The sequence below is a fragment of the Calonectris borealis genome, chromosome 9, assembly GCF_964195595.1.
Source record: "Calonectris borealis chromosome 9, bCalBor7.hap1.2, whole genome shotgun sequence".
NCBI classification, from domain to species: Eukaryota; Metazoa; Chordata; class Aves; order Procellariiformes; family Procellariidae; genus Calonectris; species Calonectris borealis.
In genome coordinates this window covers 12,666,567-12,680,654 of record NC_134320.1, presented here as the reverse complement: position 1 = coordinate 12,680,654, position 14,088 = coordinate 12,666,567, and the positions used below count along the sequence as shown (strand labels likewise).

The 14,088-nt window shown below is 36.1% G+C and overlaps 1 protein-coding gene across 3 annotated transcripts in view; it reads right to left on the bottom strand.

Moving 5' to 3' along the window:
- The window catches only part of PLS1 (plastin 1), a 47,234-nt gene that overhangs the window by 17,163 nt on the left and 15,983 nt on the right, over positions 1 to 14,088 (bottom strand). Inside the window, exons 2-6 of one of the 3 annotated variants that reach the window (XM_075158298.1) lie at positions 9,730 to 9,891; positions 7,583 to 7,691; positions 4,015 to 4,178; positions 2,617 to 2,746; positions 802 to 934 (exon numbers count right to left, since the gene is read on the bottom strand). In XM_075158298.1, coding sequence (XP_075014399.1) covers positions 802 to 934; positions 2,617 to 2,746; positions 4,015 to 4,178; positions 7,583 to 7,652 — 497 coding nt within the window. In that variant the 5' untranslated portion in view covers positions 7,653 to 7,691; positions 9,730 to 9,891. The remainder of the gene's footprint in view (positions 1 to 801; positions 935 to 2,616; positions 2,747 to 4,014; positions 4,179 to 7,582; positions 7,692 to 9,729; positions 9,892 to 14,088) is intronic. The other 2 variants (XM_075158296.1, XM_075158297.1) reach the window with 2 other exon arrangements.

The window sequence follows — 14,088 nt, the reverse complement described above, 5'->3', positions numbered from 1 at the left end:
TCTCCTCTCCCTGTTAAATAATTGCACATTCATCCAGAAACCTCCACATAATATGTAATTATAAGATACTTGAGCAGTTGGGTTTTATAGTTAAGTAACAGAGCATGTCTGTGCTGTCAAAAAAAAAGTTCCTGAGAAAATTAAAACTGTAAACTAAAGACAGTTAAATAGTTTCTAATGAAAATCTTTGTAATATAACCGATATATTTCTGCACTGCATTGCTTTAGTATCTTGCATCTACAAGGACCTCAAAGACTAATTCACATCAATACTAATAAGCTAATCCCTTGTTACCATGGTGTATGAATAAGTACTATTAATCTACTTTAACTAACTAGAAAGTTACAGCAGACTAAACTTAAGGGGTCTACTATATGCTCTCTGACTTGCCATGGATTTAATTCAGATTTCTGTTCCTCCCATCCTATGATTTAGTAACTACATTTAGTAACTTTTTAAAATATTTGAAATAGCAAAGATTTCTAATTATTTAAGCTAATGAATATATGAATTGTGTAGTTATCTCCTTTATAAGCAGCCTGCACATATCTGACATGTATAATTATGGATCTGAAGTGGAAACCCACTTCTATAATATATGCACAGAGTCACATAAAAAAATTGCTAAAAATAACATTTCTATAGGCAAACAGATTTTCCCCATCCTACACATCGGTTGAAATACTTAAGAGTGGAGTCCTGACATTAAAGCCTATCAGAAGTTTTCCAATTCATGTCACTGTGATCAGCATTGAACCTTTAAGATTAATTTCTTTTCTTTCTCACAGCCCTGGACTCACCAAAGAAGGATGCCATCTGCAAGGGATTTAAAAAGACTGGCATCTGATGGGTTCATAGGTAGAAGGTGCTTACAGTCTGGGTCATCTTGTAGAGCTTTATTTATCCAATTAACAAAAGCAACTTTTTCTTCCTCTGAAAAGAAAAACAACATTAAAATAATCTATTATCATTTCCAGGAACACATACTACTAAACATCAGACTTGGGACAAAGAGGTTCATCTGCAACAAAACCCCTTAGTTTTCACAGGTATGAAAAGAATCAGACCAGCAGTAAAACACACAAAATATGGCAAGTACAGATTGATCTTTCCCCTACTGCACCCTCTAAACATCCGGCGATTTTCTGAAGGACAACATAAAAATCATAGCAACATAATGGGTCATCATGGCTGACTTCAAATTCAGTTTCTCAGCAATTACAATGAAAAGAGGGGAATCTGTGATCTGAAATATGCAACGTCTCAATCTATACACCATTGGTTTAAAATGCAGCATTTCATTCTGCCTTCTACTAGGACTTCAGAGACTGGCAGTACTTTTTAGACTATCATCTGAATTACTGTGCTGTATTTAGCTTTGCGAAACTTAAAAAGTTTAGTACCTCAGTTTTAAATTCTCTTTCATATTTAGGGCAGAATTTATTACTGTGTATCTAAGAATGCTTATTGGAACAACAGTCAATCAAGTATCAGTATCCAAATTACCAGATAGGACAGGGGGTATTCACCTCACCTCAAGAAGCATACAAGACAGGTACCTACAGCTGACTCATTACACTTCTTTCATTGTCAGTGGGAAGAAACTTGAAATTCTAGTGCATACTTCATCACATCATAAACTAGATGGCTGTTGAGGCCAGGTCAGATGAATTGCAGTCTAGTGGGGTCAGTTTCTCTCCACCAAAAAATGAAAGGGAGTTTAAACTATTAGCTCTGATGGTGTCCCCCCTACAGGCACACCATCTCATTCCTTTGTGATGGAATATATCCCCTCCTTTGGAGACATATCAAGTGCAGCTGGTGTTATAAGGATAATACCTAGAGTGAGAGTATCGCCACCTTTAACTAACTGAAGTGAACCTTCCTCATGTATAGAATCTTAACACGCTTCTGGAACCACAGCAAATCCCAGACTCAAGTCAATCAAAAAAGTTGCAATATTGCTTATTGCAATCCTGGAACGTAGTTAACATTCTGACCAGGAGCTGCAATGCAGTTAGGCACAATTACCAACTTAAATGACATGCAGCAGGGGAAGGGAGAAAGAGACAGAGATCAAATATTAAAAGCAAGTTCTCAAGTGTGAGATAGGCTACGCAAAAATCATATGGGAGTGAACAATTCTGTAATGGCACAGAGACAGCTGAGGAGGTCCTTTCATCCAAAAATGATATGTGAGGTTTTTTTCATGTTAATTAACACTGTGGAAATGAAAATGGGGATTCATTTTTATCTGAACATAGGAATAAGAGTAGATTAGCATGTAATGAAGCCAAAAACTTGACTAACATTACTAGAAGTATGCCAAAGGGGCCATTCCCCCCCCTCCCCATATTGTCAGTGCTTGCTTTCATTTTTTGCTCCGGCAAAGATGCCTAACTTATCTCTGAGTGCAGCATGAAACTAACAACAACTGAACAGCCCACATTTTAATAAACTACCACCCACACTTACCTTGTCCGTCTCCACATGCTTTCTCTGTGTTAATTTGCTTTCAACAGTAACTTTTCCCAGTTGTTTTTTACTTCATCTGTAGTGCAAATTTAAAGAGTCTTCCTCCATGCAAAATTTGCTCATGTTTAATTATTTCTTACCTGAGTAAGAGTGCTGTGTCCCCTCAGTAGATATTGCTGATGTTCCTCCAATTGCCGTAATACCTTGCTTTTTGTTTATTGATTTTCGGAAAGATTTGCTAACATCTTTACTTTTCAATTCCTGAATTATCTGGAATAAGAAAAATAGAGAGCATTTTGTGATTGAGCATACCTTGAAATAACTAAGTGCTAACTCATGTAAGTACTCTATAGACAGTAATTAACCTGACTGCCTTTCTTTGGGATTTACATTGACTTCTGTTCTGAAAAAAAATTACTGTACAGGTAAAACTAGTTTAAATCCCTTCATGAAATGTGCATACTGGATATCTAATATATTATTTCTCAGTGAGTACCTCAAGTGCTACCTTTATTAAGCCATGCTATCTAAGAAAGTAAATACGCAACAATCTACACAATTTTTTCACAGATATTTTGGTAAATTGAAGAAAACACTAAAGATATACACATTTCAATGACAATAGCATATTTCTTCCACTTACTTCATCATATGCTTTACAGTAAAATGTTACTACGTGACAGTTATACGTGCCCTTAAACAAGCTGACACCATTTTCCACCTTCCTGCAATGTAAACCACATTGGATATACCAGTATGTCCTAAGTTTGCCCAAATACTGTAGAGGTTTCAAAACTGACAACGAAGTATAAGTAACAGATACAGGTCAATACCTGGACGCAAATATTTGCATCTCACCTATGAACTACTGCAAATTAGAATCTTGAAAGAAAGATCAATAACTAGTTCAACAAGCAACCTGCTGCAGTTAGCAGCAGTACTCTAAATTCAAAGCAAAACCTAATCATTCCCAAACACACACACACACAAACCAACAGTCTGAGAAGTTTTTGTTTCTCTTTAATAAAGCACAGTAGCCAGTGATCCACATTAAAAAAAGTCTAAATTGTTCAAATTTGTTCACTAAAAGTGAAAACTGTACCTCAATCCCAGTAAAAAATAGCCGTTAGTATAGAGATTAAGCATAGTAACACAAGCATTAGTTTATCACTAAGAGAATTCAGAGGCCAGTATCTAATTATCTACTCTTTTGTCCGGGCAAGGGCTGACCCAACAGTTCCTAAAATAGGTAGTCCATCCCCTCATCTTTGAGGAAATAGAAAGTAGAACTGATTGGAACTACTGTGCTCTCACATGCTGCCCAAATGAGATCTACTAAATTAAATGGGAGAGTGAAATACAAAGACTGGAAAATAATTACATAGAATATTGTAAATTGTCACAGAAAACTTTCCCATTCTCAAAATATTAGTTATTTGTATCAAAATAGTACTTAGTTGTACCACTTAATTCAGTTTTCTATCCTAGTTCTCAACAGATAGCAGACAGTAGAGGAACATCCAAAGGGAATGTCTTACAGAGACAAATTCTTCAAAGTTGATTCTCCCGTCCTTGTTGCTATCTGTCACTGCGATGATTTTTTCTACAATCTCTCGGACTTTGTAACCAGGCAAGGGCAGACTGGCTTCTTTAAACAGGTCTTGAAGCTCATAATCACTGACATATCCGCTGTTGTCAATATCTGTAAAATAAAAGCACAAGTTGTTTTTATAGGTATGTAAAGAACCAAGTATAGTAACTGTAGAGAATAAAGCGTGAGAATTACAGTTCTAGAAGACGGGTATTTCTTCTGACATAGATAAGTAAGCATGAAGGAATACTTACACATTAGAGGCACAACTGGCTAGGATTTGTGCCATCTTGTCATGTATTTTCTCAGGAACTATTTTATAATCCCAAAGCACAGCTATAACAAGATGGCACATTTGTAAATAGTGAAATTTAAGCTTTTTTTAAGACTCCCAAGAAAATTCTCTATAAACCTTCAAGTGAAAAGGAGATCAATTATTATATTCCTGCTGTTGATATTATACAATCTGCAATCAGTAAACCCAAATCTGATGCAAGTTGTTATTAGAAGAGCACACTTACACAAGAAAAACTACTTACACAAGAACTCTACCTCGCTCTGCATATTGTTTCTTATCCTAGTATCTGATAGACATTTTCTTCTTCAAAACTTTTGATGTGGTTAGGCTTACCTGTGAAGAATAAATCTGGGATGATCTGCGTCTGTTTATTAAAGGTGACCTTCCTTAATCTATTAACTAGCTCTTTTGGGAACAATTTGTACTGTCACCTTCACTTATATTTGGCTCCCGAGACCACGTGTCAGGAATGTTCATGTACAGCAAAGTATCAGAATGCTTTTTTCAACAAGAGGTATGGTATAGCTCCACAATTGTGGAAAGAAATGAATGGCTGTATCACATAAAAATAAATTAAGAAAAATTCAGTATAATTTGTGTTACTCATGATGAATAATGCAGCAGCACAGAAATCATAAAAATACCCTTTGTACTTCCACCTTAGGGCAACCTGTGTGCAGAAAGCTGCCTTGAATTCTTGTCTTAGTATAATAAAGCACCATTTTACAAACCTATAATATGTTTTTATCCAATGTAATGCATAAATGAATCAAACACATTAACTGTTCCTGATTTTTTTTATATCTATGCATACTTCCATATATATGTATACACATAATTATACAGGCAGAATTTGAGAATGCCCATTGAAATAGCCTTACCTGTACCTGTAGTGCAATGTCTATGCAATGAAGTACTTTTAAAAGCAGAAAAGCTATAGTCCATACACAGTAGAGATGAAGCTCAATCAAATGCAAGAAATCATACCCAGCATAACTAGTGCTGGATATAATGCCCATCATTTTATATATTTAACGCTAGTATTTTCCATGTTTGACAACAATTTTCAGTCTCTCTCATGATCATATTAAAGCTCTTGAAAAATATGAATTAATAGTATTTTCCCAGTTCTACAAATGATGCACCCAAGATCAGTAATTTAAGAGAATGTCACAAGTAACACAATGAGTCAGAAACAGAAGCAAAATGTGGCCACTTTTCTGACTTGTCAAGGTGCTTCCACTCTGGTTTTTTTCGTTTACTACTTAAAAGACCTCCCTTCATATTGCCTCTAGTATCAGAACTCAGCCAATAATACCAGAGTAGATGAATATGCATCACATTACAGAAGGGCAAGCAGAGAAACATGCTTTCATCTCTAGCCACAGTTGATTGCTATACAGTAATTTCCCTGTAATCCATACTACACTATGTAGCTTCTGTACAACTTCATAAGAATGCCACATTTCACTGCTAAAAGGCTAAAAACACCTGTTAAAAAAAAAAAAATCTCTTTTTGTGTTTTCAATAGTACCAACAATTCACAAATCACTACACAGGCAAACTTTATGTCTGCATATGTATTAATCCATCCACTGTCTGGCTTGCAGACATGTAACAACACACGTAATAACAGGGATGGTCTAAAAAGCAGAGGACATGCTCACGAGCTCACTCAGATTTACCAGCTATTTTATTTCTCTAGGTTCATCTTTCACAGAGGGTAAGTTTCCATGATGACAAGCAGAGAATTAAATACATGCCTTTTCTCTCAGCAATTTATCCATAAAGACATTAGAAATGTAAAAATGAAAAAAGAAAAAAGATTAATGATGCTTAATTTTTATATTTTACAGAAAGCGTAATACAGTAAGGAAGAAAATGCTTTTCAGCGAGTAGGAGCAGTACAGACAATTCTCAGAGCAGAAACATGAAAACATGCAGGAAGGAAAGGGAGAAAAAGAATGAATGCACAGGGTGAAAACCAAACAAATAGAAAAGCTGTCAGACAACACCAGTGAGTATCTACCTACCCTAACAACTCCCAGTAGATTGATACATGTATACAGTGCTCTTTTCTTTGGTCTGTCTTTCCAGCTCCTGCAGGCTATAGACTTCTTGAGCTATGGACTACGTCAAGATAATTGTTTAATAGCAACTCATGAATTACCTTTCATGGATGTATCTTACTCTGTTAGCATTTCTACTCTTTTTTGGTTTCAACAACATCCCGAGTCAATGGGTTCATGGTTTTATTATTTGTGATGAAGAAAAGTTACTTCTTTTTTTTTTTTAAGCTTTCTGACTCTCTACTGGGCATCACATGATATCTGTATTGACAGAAACTGAATAATTCCATCTTCACCTTTTCCATACTACTCATGGCCTTATAGATCTCTAACATACAGCTTCCCAATAGTCTCTTTACCAAGATGGAGACTCATATATTTAAGACTTCTTGCCTAAAGCGACCCTGTTCCCCATTATGAATGATTACAAATATATTTGTTTGATTTGCTGAGCTGCACAGTTACACATCACCCCCACAGAACTGCAGCAAACAAGAAATAAAGCAGACGAGAACTTTAACATTCACAATGGGATTGCAATCTGGAAATAAGGGTTAGTTGCTATATAATTTCTCACTCTTTCTGTTTACTCTCTGATTAATCTGCAAACATCCTGTCAAGCATACAAAATTGTACAGTTATTTATTAACATCTGCTAGCTACAAAAGTAAGATCAAAAAATCTCCAAGTTTAGCTTACTTAAAATGTAAAATCCAACCAACGAAAACAGAAATTACTAGTTCACCAAAGCATGCAAGTAAAGCAAAAACAAAGTGTCACTAATCTAATGAAAATATACTTGACAAGTGAAGTTTAATCAAACATTTTTTTTAGATTTAAAGAGTTCAAAAAACTGAATTTTGAGATCTATCACACTGCATATACAATGGCACAAACAATGCAACTGCCCAGCAAGAAAATGTATCTGTTTTCATTGCTGAAGTTGAAAGAAATTAATAAACACACATAGTTTCAGTGAAAATAAGGGGGTTTACGTGAACACTCTTATTTTCTTAGATATTACTGTCAACATAGAAGGAAAACATGGCCCTATCAAAACAAAGTGATCCATAAAGATTTCTTCCACAAATCCTACATGGCTTTGCAATGTTAATGGCATCCTTATTATTTTCTTATTTAAAACATACCTATTTTACTGAATGCTTCTCTTAGTTCTTCAAGCTCTTCACGAGAGATAGTAGTTATGTTGTTTTCCATCTTTGGACAGCAAGAAGTGTTGTCCTCAATTGCTTATACCTAATAATAATAAAAAACAGGAAATATATAAGCCTTTAATTCCAAGCACATGCTAACACAAGTTACTGATCTTTTCAATACAAGGTACCAGACCTGAATGACATTTCCAGGCCTGGCACATTTAAAACATGACAAACAAAACTTTAAAGTACATCAAACACCCAGCAATTCTTTTCACTGTAACAGTGACTGAGAATTCACAATAGCAGCACCTGTTTTCATGCACTTGATGTCTTCATTTGCATAGAATAAGCACTGACCAACAATCTACCTCCATTGCTTGAGTGGTTTTCCAACATTAAAATCATTGCCTTACATTTCAACCAACAATTTTTAGAAAAATTAATTTCTAAGTGCAATGTAGTATCATTGCCAATTAGTGTTGAGTGCTAGGATCTAGTCCTGCAAAGCACTGAGCACTCCAATATTTGAACAGTAGTAAACTTCAGTAGGACACTTTCAAGTGCCTGCTTACAATAAGTGGGTGAACGCTGATGAGCCTTTCCACAGCTGCTGCAGAAGTTACCACCTCTTGACCTTTACTCGACCCTTCTGACAAGCCTATTGTCGCATAACACTGCCAAAGAGCCAAATAAAGGCTTTTACTGAGCACAAAGATTGGAGTCTCAATGTGAATCTACTTTCTGTTCCCAACTCCATAAAAAAGCAAAACAAAACAGAAGGCACCTTCAGAAGGGTTGATAAACCCCCGTGACAGACCTTCGCCCATTTCCTCCTATTGAAGCTTTACTACAACAGGATGATTCAGCCCTTGTTAGTAAGTGCAAGTTTGTAAAGAAGTTGCGCGCAATTGTCTCAATATGCAAGCTTATATTGGCATTTGCCATTTTTCACCGTGCGCGTGCCATTGGCGCACACAAGGTAAGCCTACAGCAGCACCCATCTGCATGTCCGAAGCTCTGAGCAGCACTTGGCTGTGGAGAGCACAATGTGCTACAGGAGGTGCTGTGCCTACCATAAAGTAAAAGTTTTGGTTTTGCTTTTACTTTATAAGCCAAAAGCGACAAAAATCCACCTTACATTAATATTTTCATCAAAGTTGTCCTATACTTGTGTACATTTTCCCTTCCGGTTTACTGTTTTTGCTTGAGAGCAAGAAAAACATACCTGTAATGGCCAGGTTATTATTTGCTCATAATAATTATATTCAGATCTGCTATATGCAGCTACTTGTCCCCCAAAAATCGTGCATATCAACAGAACTGTACTATTACCCACTGGATGAGACACTGGAAGGGGAAACGGGAAGACCCGAATTCAACAATTGGTTTTACCATGGACCTGCTGGATGCCCGTGGGCAAGACTGTACCTTTCTTTCCCACCTTTGTGTGTCCTGACTAATTAGGTTTCCAGTGCAGGGACTGCCCCATAACTAGATGGCTGCACAATGCCTGCGACAACAGCAATCCCTTTTAAGGTCTGCAGTAAGACTGTAATAATGGAATCAGAATTTTATTCAGAATAAAGGAGATTAAACATTATCAATCTGAATTTCTGTTAGAAAATAATTTCTTCCCCATCCTAGCTGTGTCAGTTTTCTTTCAATCCTTCACAATCTGATAATAAGAAAAAATACAAATGAAGCAATCGCACAGGTCACCAGCACACGAGAAAAGAGGCAGCAAGGCACTACATCAGCTGCGGTTTGCTGGGGGATCGTGCCAAGAAGTCAGACATTTCCTGGAGGTTTACTAAGGAGTGCACACAATACCACTGATGTGAGTTATACCTACTCTACTGTGAAAAGAGTTTTAATACAAAATAAATTAGCTGTGGTCAGCCACAAACAGGTGTAACATTGCCTCACTACATTAACCACTGAAGTGTCTCCTGATTTCAGAATTATAAGCAGTGACATCACTGCCGGAGATTATTTCACTGAGAAAGATAGCACACTACTGCATTAGTGATGTCAAAGCCCAACATATTCTGCAACTGGGTAGAATGTTTGTTTATTACAAATTGGCTCTCCCTGCCTACCTATGAAATGAGACCAAATGAGAAGTACAGCACAACCTGTTTGTTTGCATGGCGTTCACAGGTTGCCCACCTTTGCTTGGAGAGTGAAGAGCACAGGGTCAGCCTTTCTTTCTTCTGTAGCTACCTCCAGTTACACAGAAAGTGGGGATTCCCGCTGTAGGCTGTCAATATTCTAATGTCCTCATATTTACACAGTATCTTTCAGGAGAAAAAGGAGACATGATACAACTTGACCAAAAAAAATGCAAAACAAAGGAAAAACCCATCTGGATTAAAAATTGACTTACAAATATTAAATTATTAAGAAACATAGTTATTCAGCATATTTGGATACTATGTTAGAAAGCATGTCACTGGATGGAGACTCAGGTAGCCAGAAATTAGAACTTGACTAGGATATTGGGATTGATAATTTTACTCAAACCTACCAATCCAAAACTATATATTATGGCATTCCTCCTCATATTATTTTGCCTTTTGTTGAACCTGGAATGATAAAGTTTTCATCATTTATATTCATATTCTATATAAGTAAGAGTTATTAAATGAAAAACTCAGCTTTTTAGAGACCTTTCTTAACTGTAACTATGCACACGTTTAGATTGCTGGGCAGTTTTCAATAGGATGGTTTTGATTCCCGCAACAGCATTTTCATAAACGCAAAGTAAATTTTTACCTTTGATTTTCTAATACAATAGGCAACGGGACAATCTTTTTGCTACTGTTTTTACTGCTGATAAGACACCTCTATATGGGAGAGAATAAACTATACTATACTATGAAGTACTTACTAAGAATTCTTATCTGTTTGTAATGAAAAAAATACTCTGCAGGAAATGCTGGAAAGGTCTCTAGAGCTAAAAAAGAAATGCTGAACGAAGTATCCTACATGTAGCTAAACTTGTATGCATAAAGACACGAGCAATGTTCATGAGCTAGCAATGAGTAGCCCCCAACTTTTTTCAAAATACTATTTTTAAATAAACAAAGCAACTATTTGTTCAAAATACTATAAAATACCGAGACTTTATTTAAAAGAACATTTTTTACACTTCATATTTGTCTCTTGTTTGTTTGTTGTTGTTTTTTTTAATCTTTGGGGTTTATATTTTGAAGTTTGTGCTAATCCTTCAAAAAGAAAATTACTTGGAAGTTAAGATTCTCATGTAACAAACTTCAACAGGGGGTCAGTGTTCTAAGGAAAACAAATAACATGAGATGTGGTGAAACCTTCTAAGATAGCAACTGTATTGCCAAATCATTCAAGAAAATACAAGAAAATTTTTGTCACAACAGTATGTGACTACTGTCTTAAAGTACAAAAGTAAAAATATTTATTTGGGCCCTATCTGCAGCATAAGCATTTATTTATCTACACTTACAGTGCTGTGTAAGATAGAGAAAAAACAAGTTATGTGCACATGTAACTGATTCTCATCTCAGCAAACGTTTCTGCTTCTTTTAAGGCAGTAGTTTACTTTTCTTCCATGATGCTACTTAAAGTTTTCATAGTAATTCGGTTTTCTTCCATGACGTTCTATAAAAGGAGTTCTTAAACAACAGTGGGTTATTTTAATGAGATCCTGCCTGCTTGTTCAGGTTAGTATTTTCTCTGTCTTCACTGGGACTGTTCCTGTGGGTCACACAGGATATGGCCTTGAGGGTGGGTGGTGAGTTAAGTCTTTTTCCTTCATGTCACTCGATCTTATTTAAGTACTAAAATCCTACTCATCCATTTTGCTAAGCTTACTAGCAGCATGTACCAGTCTTCACACTCAAAAGAAAAAAAAAAAAAATTAAAATATATATACAGAAAAACTGACTTTACACACAGGTATTTCTGGAAGTGCAAGTACCTTGATTGGAAACCTGATGTGGCAATTAAAAATAAAGAAATCATAAACTGTGGAAAAATTGGGGAAAAAAATTAAACATTTAAATGCAAATCACTACGGAAATTTAAAGGACTCTGAAGCTGCAAAAAGACAGAAGACAGTCCTCTGACATACAGAAACAGCATGTCAAAGCATAAGTGAAATATTTAGCCACGCAGGTGCAAAAGACACCACCACTTCTGTCACACCGTTAATGTTTTTAACTATTTACCATTACCACAAGTCAGATTTTATCAAAAACAATTTCTGCAAAGTTGCAATGCAATTAGTTTCACTCCTCCCCTTTTATGAGTCATAATTTAGATTTTCCATCATATTCTACTTCAGAAAATAGCAATCTTTGATTTCCAAAGACAGTATTTCAGTAACACAGCAGAAACATCTGTTCTTGAATGAAGCAGATAAATAAAGCTAATACCTCGGCTCTAAAGAGACGGTCTTAAATACCCTATTATATAATTACAGGGCAAATTAGCTGGTCAATTAAATGGCAGAAGTGCTGCAATCATGGTTCTGGCATTCAGGAGAGATCTAGTTTGAGCAAGCAGAGGCAACACCTAAACTAGTCAGACATTTCAGACAATTTCAATACAGAAACAGAGACCTATCTCAGCTAATAAATACCTTGCACATGCAGGTTTTATCACCACTCAAGATGACTCAGTCCACAGGCAATTCTGACAAGATTTAACATTAAGCCTCCAAAGGTACGTGTCTATTGGAACTATGACTATCTGCTGAAAGATATATTTGATTACATAGAACACATTTCTCTGTACTCTGGTAGTGTTCATATGACACTTATATTTTCCATAGTCTATGCTTACATTAAACCATCTCCTGCTGCCCCAGGACAGGGTAGGTACAAACACTGTTTTTATGCTGAGAAAGTGCCCTTGATCCTCTTTTTAAGTCCTCGCCAATATGCTTAACATGAACTGACAATATTCATCTATCCCTAGCCTACCTTCTATACCTGGAAGGCTTTTTGTATCTAAAGATAATTCACTGGAATCTCCTGGAAACCTTCCACATCCAACATTAATACAGATACAAACTACTGTTGATACCATCGCGGTGTTTCTTTGTGTGCAGAGGAGTATCTGTGGCTGAGCAACCACAAAGGATAAAGCGAGCAGGCCAAACAGCAGTTCCTGCCACTTTTTTGACCTGTTATCAAAGCTGTCAGGAAAAAAAAAGAGCAGTTAATTGGCAATCAGTACCAATAGTTTTCTCCATCCCTGCAGGCAATTGACAACTTCTTTTCCAACTCGTCATTTCAAAATCTATTTGACTTGTTTCCACGCGCAGCTGCTTCCGCAACGACAATAGACATTACAAATGCTGACTCAAGAGCTTATTTTCTTTTGTTGCTGTTCTTTTTGCCTGGCATTAGGGAAAGAAGTCTTGATTGCAGAATACAGTCCTCTAAACATAGAAAGAAAGAATCTAATACACCTGTAGAATGATGAGCACTAGATCTTATAAAGAAAGAAGATACAAGAATAGATCCACTCCTATTGCAACAAAGAGGATGCTTGTAAACCTTTAAAACAGGAGAGCACGGAAAGATCAAAGTAATTAGCTATATAAATACATATACCTGTATATATAAAAAAATAAAAAAGATATTGCAACTGCTGCAGCACACGGCTAATTTTTGAAAGAAGAGGCAGGGTATAATTATGGTATCAGTTACAGTTATTAACAGAGTAGTATGAAGTAGAAAGTTCTTTAAATATCATAGTCAGTGTGAAGCTTCACTAACTGAAAGAGTCAGAGGGTATGTTTCTCAGCCTGGACTCATAAACATGGCTGGATACATTTATGACCATCAAAAGTATTCAATTACTAGCAGTTAGAGGATAACAATGAAGAAACATTATGCTTCAAACGTATAAACTGGTAATTCATGGAATTTTCCTCAGTCTTCTATGTACAGCATTACACAGTGAACAAGGTACAATTTAAGAGGGAAAAATAGGTATTTTTTTCCACTTCTTCCAAAACTATATGCACTGATCTTTGCTAGAGGAAGACTATCAAACTAGGCAGAGTGATAAATTTTGTGCCCATGAAATACATATTTTATGTAAGGAGGACTAGAAGATTTACATTGAAGTTAATTTTTCACTCTATTCAATCTATTCAACATAGTACAGTAACTGGTGAATAACAAAATCAACATTTCCACTATGCCTTTAAGATAAACATGGGTGACTCAAGAATAAGCACTAAAACAATAAGCTGAGATACCTAACTGTTAGACTGGTCATGAGCTCGATCTGACTTCACTGACTATGGTATAAGTACAGAATAATTTCATGAGGCTTAAGCCAGGATGAAGAGCAATTCTATTACAAAGCAGATACATGTTTACTTCAGAAAGATACCTTTTCATCTAAGCAAAATGCCTCCAGCTTTCTTTAGCTGCCGAGTACACAGAATAGCCATGCAAATTCATCAACAATATCGGTTTCACATAGTTTCCTTCACATGC